Source organism: Rhododendron vialii, chromosome 8a, assembly GCF_030253575.1.
Source record: "Rhododendron vialii isolate Sample 1 chromosome 8a, ASM3025357v1".
NCBI classification, from domain to species: domain Eukaryota; kingdom Viridiplantae; phylum Streptophyta; class Magnoliopsida; order Ericales; family Ericaceae; genus Rhododendron; species Rhododendron vialii.
In genome coordinates this window covers 13,146,099-13,156,720 of record NC_080564.1, presented here as the reverse complement: position 1 = coordinate 13,156,720, position 10,622 = coordinate 13,146,099, and the positions used below count along the sequence as shown (strand labels likewise).

General features: G+C 36.6%; 1 protein-coding gene across 1 annotated transcript; it reads left to right on the top strand.

Annotated features, from left to right (window-relative positions):
- Positions 1-525: 525 nt before the first annotated feature.
- On the top strand, positions 526-10,260 carry LOC131336713 (cholesterol 22-monohydroxylase CYP90B51). Its single transcript, XM_058372650.1, has 8 exons — positions 526-950; positions 1,231-1,555; positions 1,930-2,082; positions 2,377-2,628; positions 3,394-3,486; positions 3,583-3,661; positions 4,095-4,201; positions 9,767-10,260. The coding sequence occupies exons 1-8, from the start codon at positions 742-744 to the stop codon at positions 10,016-10,018; spliced, it is 1,470 nt and encodes a 489-aa protein (XP_058228633.1). The 5' UTR covers positions 526-741; the 3' UTR covers positions 10,019-10,260.
- Positions 10,261-10,622: the final 362 nt, after the last annotated feature.

Sequence of the window (10,622 nt, the reverse complement as noted above, 5' to 3'; positions counted from 1 at the left end):
TCATACAAATCATACTATAGCTACTATTGTGTAATTATGACATACTAATAGTAAATCATTAGGGGCATATTAGGAAAGACCTACCTATTATGGCAAGTCCAGCTAATTACTCCCTCCCTCCGTCCTGATTTGTTTGTCTATTTTTGGGAACTCAATTTTTTTAGGGAACATAATGATTACACTTACAAACACTAACTTTTCAACATTTACCCTTTAAACTTTTTTAAAAAGTTACTTTTTTTTGAAAAAAGCAAGGACAAAAAGGACATTTAGTTCATTAAAAAGTCAAATGGACAAATATTTTAGAATATGAAAAAATCAAAAAATAGACAAACAAATCGAGACAAGAGAGTACCATTCGAGATACCGATACTGTAATTACTAGTAGGAGATTCCTAACTCCCAATAAAATCAGATACTATTACGTCATTCAATGGATAATACCTGTTCTCCCTGGAACCTAAGTACACGAATAATAGAGACGACTACTGATAATCCGCAAGACGACAAAAAAGAAGCCTATATAAGTGGCTCTTTCATTGGCTAAAAAGCACCCATTAAGTTATTGATTTATTGCAAAGAAATAACCCAGATTTCAAAGCTCTGAGCTCCTTTTTCATCAAATGCACAAGTACTCCACAAACGTAGTGGGTAGACTTCACTAGTGATTGCCTTGCTTAAGTGTGAGTCTCTGTGATTGAGAGAGAGAGAGAGAGAGAGATTGAGAGAGAGTCGGTCTAAATGTCTGACTTGGAATTTCTACTCTTTATTCTTCCATCAGTCATAGCTCTAGTTCTGATCTTCAATAACGTCGTCAAGAAGAGCAAGCAAAACACTCTCAATCTCCCACCAGGCAACATGGGTTGGCCTTTCATCGGCGAGACCATTGGCTATTTAAGGCCATACTCAGCCACAACCATAGGTGAATTCATGGAGCAACACATATCAAGGTAAATTACTGCTAATTCACCTTACCCACCACAATTGTCCCTTTAATTGCTTAATTTCTTTTAGTCTTAGATTCTTTTGTGCCAAAATAATTTTGAGATTATAATAAGAAAGAAACTTTAGCTTAGTTTCCATTTCCTCAAAAAGTGGTAGCAAACAAGTTTCGAGTGAGAAGTTATTAAGAAGTGTTATGAAAACTACTGATCCTGAAATAGCAACCGATCGATTAAGTGGGAAATCCGAAAAGAGAACTGATAAATCGAGTTTGTTGAATATTTGCAGGTATGGAAAGATTTACAAGTCGAATTTGTTCGGTGGGCCGACGATAGTGTCGGCAGATGCAGGGCTGAACAAATTCATACTGCAGAATGAAGGGAGGTTGTTTGAGTGTAGTTACCCAAGCAGTATTGGTGGGATTCTGGGAAAATGGTCTATGTTGGTTTTGGTTGGAGACATGCATAGAGACATGAGGATAATATCTCTCAACTTCTTGAGCAATGCTAGGCTCAAAACTCATCTCTTGCCAGAGGTTGAGAAACAAACCCTGCTTGTGCTTAGCTCTTGGAAGGACAATTCAACCTTTTGTGCTCAAGATGAAGCCAAGAAGGTACTAATTAACTCAGCCTCCCCTCTTCTTCTTCTTTTTTGTTTGATATCTCCGGGTGTCTAGGGTCAACTTATCCGCAACTTGACTAATTTTTGGGAGACCAATTCCACTATCCACTAGTGGAGACTAATTAAAGTTGGCACAGAATTAATTTCGCATGGATTGACCTCACGAGAATTGATAGCACCTAACCTTATGAGAGCAGACCCTAAGTTTCACGTCTTGACCATCACGTTTAACTCCTTAGGATTCTAATTCATCCTTTGTTGAGCCTGTCTAAAACCCTCTCGTCCTCTCTCTCTCTTTTTTTCTTTTTTTTCAACTGATGTGTTGCTTAAGTGAGACTGTGAAGGATTAATTGATTAGTTTTGCAGTTTACTTTCAATTTGATGGCTAAAAATATCATGAGCTTGGATCCTGGGAAGCCTGAGACTGAAGAGCTCAAAAAAGAGTACATTACTTTCATGAAAGGAGTGGTGTCCGCTCCTTTGAACTTTCCTGGGACAGCATATAGAAAGGCCTTAAAGGTAACTTCACTATTGAGGGAGTCTTTTAATTAATTCATAGTACTTGTACTCTCTGAGTTCTTCCACGGGCGCCTGCCTTTGTTTTTATTGTATATGTGGAAGGCCGAAGCGTGGAGTATTAGAATATTTTGTAATTCGTAACATTTATGTAGCTGGTCCCAATTGATCAGGACACAAGACTCGATTTAGTTTGACTTATGAATATTCTAAATGTTGTTCCGTCTATCTCGTTTCTATCACAATACGAAGTTGAATTTTGTATTTGTTTCCTCTCTTTTTTTGTTTGCTGAACAGTCTCGATCGATAATCCTGAAATTTATCGAGCAAAAGATGGAAGAGAGGATTGGGAAGATGGGGGAGGGAGTTGAGAATTTGGACGATGATGATCTTCTTGGATGGGTCCTGAAGCATTCCGACCTCTCCAAGGAACAAATTCTGGACTTGGTGTTGGGCTTGCTCTTTGCTGGCCATGAAACTTCTTCAGTGTCCATAGCTTTAGCCATATATTTCCTGCAAGGTTGTTCCAGAGCTGTTCAGCAATTGAGAGTAAGTATCATCTTTCTCCATACTTATTTCTGTGGTACCAAAAAAAAATGCCTTTGTCCATACAAATGTATAACCCAATGGGTTGGCCTAATGGTCAAAGCTTAAGACTTAGGGATTCTAAGGTCTTAGATTCGAAACCTCTCAAATGTTATCAACTCATTTGGGGTCAGTCTATACGGAGCAATTGCTCCGGCTTCAAGTGGGGCCTCGCTAGTGGACGGTGTATATATGGTACCTCAGGATTAGTTGAGGTGCACGTAAGCTGAAATCCCGTTCCTTAATTTTTGACCCATATCTAACACTTCGGTACAAATGGCCACTTATTTTTGGCGATCAAGAAATTGCAACTTATTTTGTATCTATGCAAAACTATTAGTATTTATTTTTGCAGAGGATAACTCACGATATATATATATATATATATATATATATATATATATATATATATATATATATATATATATATATATTATCTTGTTGTCAATGCGTGTGACTGTTTCTAAGTTTCATGTTATGTGACTGTTTCTAGGTTTCACGTTAAAAATCTTATTGTTGCTATCAAAATTTAAAGCCCGCGTTTCAGTCGGGACACCCAATTAATTGTGGAGTCTGGACGGTAGGATTAGTCCCCAAAAATTAGTCGTGGGATGGGTTAGATCGCCCATACACGTACCCTGAGTACGTAATTATAGAAGATAATAAACTTTGCAGACTATGACTTGTTCCCTTTTATTGATTGGTTTGGGGACCATAAATTGAATTTAGGAAGAGCACGTGGAAATTGCCAAGGCCAAGAAGCAATCAGGAGAGAGAGAATTGAATTGGGAAGACTACAAAAAGATGGAGTTCACTCAATGCGTAAGCTCACCCACTTGATTAATATGTCCAATTTATTTCGTGATTACATGTATTTACAGGCCGTTAATTGAGGATTACATATCTGATTTTGTGAAGGTTATTAATGAGACTTTAAGATTTGGCAACGTGGTGAGATTTCTGCACCGAAAGGCAATCAAAGATGTAAAGTACAAAGGTATGTGGCATGAGAGAGAGCAATTTTGTTTATCCTCATTTTGGGTAAATGTAATTTTACCACGTTCGATGAGGTAAGTTGTGGATTTAATTAGAACCGCTTATATTGTATGAATTGATTTGTTCGGAGTTCAGGCAAAAGTTTAGCTCAACCAAATATCGGTAAGTATTTGATCTAAAAGTTCAATTCTTGGGTTTTTGATCGAATATTCAATTGAGGTGAATTTTGCACGGTCTGCTCCTACCAATCAATTCATAGAAAAAAGTGGTTCAAATTACGAAAACAAAATCCGTACATTTCTCACCGAATATATATAGGCAAAGTTACCCTCATTCAAAGCGATGACTCTCAGCATAAGATATTCAGTTGATGAGAGAGAGTTACCGGAATCTGACCCATTTTTTACCCCATTTTTTTGTTCTGTTTTAAAAAGGTTATGACATTCCAAGGGGTTGGAAGGTGCTGCCGGTGGTTGCGGCCGTGCATTTGGATCCTTCACATTTCGACCAACCTCATCACTTTAATCCATGGAGATGGCAGGTCCGTTGAATTCAGTTCTCCTTTTGAAATACTTATAATGAACACGCGACCGTGCGAATTCCCTTCCCCTAGACTCTTACCTTGTGTCTCGATATACTACGTATTTACTGCATTCGCTTATACTATTGACAACCAATTGGGTTGTCAACAAACCAAGAAGAATAAATAAAAAAACAAATTTCGATGCGGTCTCTACACTTTCCAAGGACTTAAACGCATAAAACTTTGATTTTTTACTTTTACAAAGTATGTTAGATTTTTATTTTTCCTATAATCTTATACCAACCACACAAAGTCGGCCGGTTTATCTATAAGATAATCTAAATTTATTTGATGTAACCTGGAAACACACACCCTCTCCTCTTGGTGACTCTAAAGGTAAACTACAATTATTGTTGGACTATTATTAATCAGAAGTCACTATTAATCAGCCCTACTGCTAATGATTATGAACCAAAAATGAGGTCCATCCAAATTCCTCTTTCATTAAAGACAGTCGGTTGCATCTGGGGCCGGATTGGGATGGGGGCCTGCTTTGATTGAGGCACACAGCTAGTCTGATACGGTTAAATGATCTCTATTCCAGGTCTACGAATATGATTTGAACCGTTTTAATTTTTTGCTTTTGTCTCTAGTGTTAGTGTACGATATAGAATTGACTGGACGTTGGTGAAGACATTAAAAAAATTTCCGACTTTATCTTGAAATTTTGTCTCAAATTCATAGATACCGTTAATTTTTTTTTTTTTTTTTGAAAAATAGATGTGTTTTGTTCATTTCGCTACTAATGTCTAATCTGTTTAACATAACGCGACCAATTTCAAAAGCTAGACAAAATGAACGATTTAACATCTCCCTTCTTTCTTTTTAATCCAAACCATGGAAGAGAAAATATTATCTAATTTTCTTTTCTTTCCATAAAATCCAAACAAATCTTAATCCACATCTCCACATAGGCCTATCTGTACATCAAAGGACCACCATGTTCGGCCAGAGACAAAGACAGATAAACTTTAGTCTATAATCTATCAATGTGAATCACACCGTAAAATTAAGTTGTAAGCATTTGATGAACTAGTCTATAACCGTTATTTTTTTTTTTCAAAACAACATGTGTTTATATGTTTATCGATATCCAATTTAAATATTACTTATAATTAAGTAAACGAGACAAATTAAGAAAATTGGCGATTTTAATCTCATACGTTTAAGCATTGGATTGGGCAGGGCCTGGCTGCTAATAATCCTTGGCAGGGCCCAAGAACTCCAGTCTACTACGTTTCTCTCTCTCTCTCTCTCTCTCTCTCTCTCTCTCTGCGCCGTAGATGTGGGCCACGATGATGAACTGTCGTCATCAATTAAATTTGACGAGATACAGTGTTGGTCTCACACGTACGGGTATTGGGTCCCCACCATACGTTTGGTGTACTCGAGTACACCCACTCCCTTCCCTACTCCCGTGCGTGCGTGTGGGGGGTGGGGACCAACTTCATTTAAAGTTCCCCATGTGGATGTGGGGTGGGATCTCCCGTGCACGTGCACAAGTGCTTTTCGTGGGTCTCAGTTGCACGCTGGCTCAACTAATTTCCAATACGAGCCGTTCGAAAAAAGGAAAAAGGGTAGTAATTTCCAATATGAGGGCGCCGGCCCGGTTTCTTTTCGTTTTCTTTTTGTTTTCTTCTTTTTCAAAGGTGGCAGAAGTAGCCATAAAAATTTAAAAAAAAAAAAAAAAAAAAAGGGGAGAGGAGTGGCTGAACCATTCTGCCAAGTAATGGATTAATCTATGGAGTAATTTATTAGACACTCTTTTTCGTCATAAAGTTTATTATCTCTGCGCATCAAGTTTTTTTATTATTTATTTTAGTTTGGAAAATTAATTTCGCTTAAACTAAAAGACACAAACAACATGGCCAAAGAATAATCGGACATGGGATTATAAAGTTGGGTGGGCAAACTTTAATGTTTTTTGTAATATTTGAAAGATGATATTAAGTAGTAGTAGTAGTATACAATATTAAATTACTCATATGAAAAGATCTTTATAGAGATTATCATACATATATATATATATATATATATATATATATATATATATACACACGGGGCGATTTCGGAGACACCTAAAAAATACCTCATAGTTTCCGATCAAATTTTGATGATCTGAGCCGCTCAATGTGATCAGAACGTGATTTTAAGGGTACCCATGAGAAATCAGCAAAAAAAATGACCAGAAAGGGCTTGATCCGAACAGTTTCGAACAGTATTTTATTGAACGGTTCAAATAAAAACTGCTCAAATCAAACATTTTTCGGTCATTTTTTTTGCTAATTTCTCACGGGCACCCTTAAAATCACATTCTGCACACATTGAACTGTTCGGACCATAAAAATTTGATCAGAAACTATGAGATTGAGATTATGGGTGTTTTTTTAGGGTGTCCCTTGAACCGTTCCAATATATATATATATATATATATATATATATATATATATATATATATATCAAAATATTTACTAATTGCAAAACTATGATTATTTTGATTAACGGGGTGGTTCCGGAGACAACTAATTAGACACCTAAAAAAACACATCATAGTTTCCGATCAAATTTTAATGATCCGAGCCGCTCAATGTGATCAGAACGTGATTTTAAGGATATCAGTGAGAAATTAGCAAAAACAAAAGACCGGGAAGAGCTTAATCTGAGTAGTTTTTAGCTTAGATTTGATGAACGATTTAGTTAAAAACTGTTCAAAACAAACACTTTTTGGTCATATTTTTTGCTAATTATTTGAGGTCACCTTTAAAATCACATTCTACACATATTGAACGGTTCCGATCATAAAAATTTGATCGGGAATTATGAAATTGAGATTTGGGGTGTTTTTTTAGGTGTTTAATGGTTGTCCGCGGAATCGCCCCGATATACAGGGCGGTTCCGGGGACAACTAATTAGACACCTAAAAAAACACCTCATAGTTCCTGATCAAATTTTAATGATTTGAGCCACTCAATGTGATCAGTGATTTTAAGGGTACTTGCGAGAAATTAGTAAAAAAAAAGACCGGGAAGGGCTTGATCCGAGCAGTTTTTAGCTTATATTTGATGAACGGTTCAATTAAAAACTGCTCAAAACAAGCACTTTCCGGTCATATTTTTTGCTAATTTCTTGCTGGCACCTTTAAAATCACATTATGCACATACTGAACGGTTCGGATCATAAAATTTTGATCGGGAGATTGGAATTTTGGGTGTTTTTTTAGGTGTTTAATTGGTTGTCCGCGGAACCGCCTCGATGCATTTATATCAAGATAATATAAATACCTACAAATCCATAAACGTATAGAGTGTATATACAAATACATATATAATATATAAATGCTTATGTATACAAGTAATACACAAATTATCAAGTGAGGGATCCCTCACTTTGTTAAAATGAGGAACTTTTATTTTCCGATCAAATTTTGAAAATCCGAACCGTTCAATGTGTGCAGAACATGATTTTAAGGGTCCCCGCGAGAAATTAGCGAAAAAAATGACCTGGAAAGGCTTCATCCGAGCAGTTTTTTTTTGAACCGTTCAATGAAAACTGCTCGGATGAAGCCCTTCCCAGTCATTTTTTTTGCTGATTTCTCGCGGGGACTCTTAAAATCACGTTCTGATCACTTTGAGCGGCTCGGATCATCGAAATTCAATCGGGAAGGGGAGTCCCGCATTTTAAAAAAATGCGGGTTCCCTCACCGGAACCCGACTGTACAAGTAATATCTATAAGTACTTTGGTATCTAACGTAATTTATTAAAAGAGCGAAGGTTAAAATAGTCATCAATATTTGAAAATCCAGAATGAGAATCCCAAAGTAGCTCCGGAGCTACTTTTCAATTTTAAAAAGTGATTCTGGCATAATGCATTATCAGAATCTACACCAAACAATTTCAATATGTAAAATCAGAAACCAGAATTCAGAATCAACCTAAAAAAGCTACGCCAAACAGGCAAACACCCACTTGATACACGACCAATACTTTACAACTAGAAAATGGTGATTAATTTCCTCTCCAATTTATTAGAAACCTGGAGCAATAAATATAAATCTGAGGGCGATTGCTTCCTCTACGATCTCAAACGAACCTTCTCGTTCTAACAACAATGAATATTAATCGGCTCCAAAACTTTATGTACGTTCATTTTGAATAAATACAACGGATTGCTACCTCGATCTGTAGTCATTGTTTCCCAAGGCAAAAATTCCTAGTCAGAGCTGCAGAGCAAAACAAAATCTACGCTTAATTACACATTACCTCCTTGAACTATCACACATTTTTAAATTACCTCCTAAATTACAAAACCCTTCACTTTCTTATCTTAAACTGTCTAAACCCTCACACATTTTTAAATTACCTCCTAAGATCTTAAAATACTTCCAACTGTTATTTCTTCCAAATGTCAAGAATGATATGCGTATAAATCTGCATATTGATAATATTCAGATGCTAGACTTTTTGTCTATTTTTTTGCATGAAGACCAATAAAGGGTCCAAATTGAAATTTAAGGTAGTCAAGTGTCAAGTCTTATAGCTCAAGGGTAATTTTAAAAAGTGTGATTGTTTAGGGGCTAAATGTAATTAGGCCTAAATTCTACGGAAAATTTTGAATAGACAAGTAGTAATATAGGGGTGGACTATTTGCAATCCATTTTTTTCTCTCTTTGTAATCCATTTAAAATTTGACATACTTAAGACAAAAATGCTTTAATGTGTAAAAATTAATTTATCCCTTACCTGTCTTAAATAAAACACGCCGTTCCATCTTCTTCCACTGTCATCTCCATCTTCCTCCTCCATGGGTGATGGTGCTCAAGTCGAAAACAGAGCCAGAGCAAAGCTACCTTAGGGGCCGGGTGTGGAGAAAACCAGAGCTCGAGTAGGAAAATTCGAGCTTGGCCGTAGCTATGAATAGTGTCGAGTCGAGTGCCAATAACTCTCAAGCAATGCAAACAAACAATCGCAACTTTCGGTAGGTAAATGTCGAGCAACAACGATTAAATCGGAAGTTAATTACTAAATACATCCATATAATTCCGAATTTAAATTCCAAACAAGATTCAAAAAATCAACTTTCATAATTTTCGGAAACCAACTTCCGATGAACTTATTTTCTTCATGCAACCCATTTATACTTTACGTTGTGTTCATGTAACAAGATGTTCTAATCATGTTATATCATCAAGTTTTTTCGTAGCAATTAACTTCAATATGAAGCTGCAAAGCTTGACAACTTTTTTCCCTTTAGATCAAGAGGTTGTCATGGTGGATGATGTCCTTGATTTGATGCTTTGGATAGGTCTCTCGTATTTTGGTACAAGTGTAGCTAGGTTAGGACCCCAACACATCTGCCAACTATTATTGTTACGTCACACTATATCACTAGCTATAAAAGATTTCACCGCAATTTTTCATTCCCATATTCGTCTTTTATGTATAGAAGACACAATTACTAACTTTATTAAAAACATCATTTGAAATTCATTACAAAAATCACGAATATTCTTTTTGTTGGTGCAGAACACTGGTGCATCTTCATCTAGTACTTCAACCACAGGCGCGACAATGAGTAATAACTACATGCCATTTGGGGGTGGACCACGGCTGTGTGCGGGATCAGAACTTGCCAAGCTCGAGATGGCAATTTTTATCCACCACCTAGTCCTCAACTTCCACTGGGAATTAGCCGATGATACGGACCAAGCTTTTGCTTTCCCTTTTGTCGATTTCCCTAAAGGCCTCTCCATCAAAGTCCATTGCCACACCTTATAGCTTTTTTTATTTTTATAACCGGATGTCTAGGTCAGCTTTCGCGCATTCTGACTGATTCTGGAGCCCTCAAGTTAACGACCAGGCAGCATAGCATTTGTTATATGATAGTACAATAGAATCAACGCTGCATATCCTGAAAATTTTCTGAAATTGGGCAAATTGTTTTGTACAATACAACAAACAGAGCAGATTACGAGTTGCTTGGATTTTTCAAACGGCCTCTCGGCAATTTCTTTTGTCTCATCTATGCCTCACATGAACGGATTGTGCAGAGACAAAAGAGATTGAAGTATAGACATTCTCGGGCCACATTTTTTGTCTTCAGTCCCTTATTTTTGTAAACCTTATATTCACTTTGTCCCTTGTGAGAGACCACATGATTCTATCGCATTCTCTAGTTTTCCTTTGTCCTGAACTCTTTTCATCACACAATCAGTGGAGGTGAAAGATTGACCGCGTGATGAACGCCCTGTGTGGACATTTGAGTAAAAGGAAGGAAAACAAAACAAAATAATTAAGAAGGAAAGTCTGGAAAGAAATTTACTGTGTTTTAAGCTCCAGTTTTGTTATTTTCTTCCATTTTTCCTTTCAAACCAAACAAAGG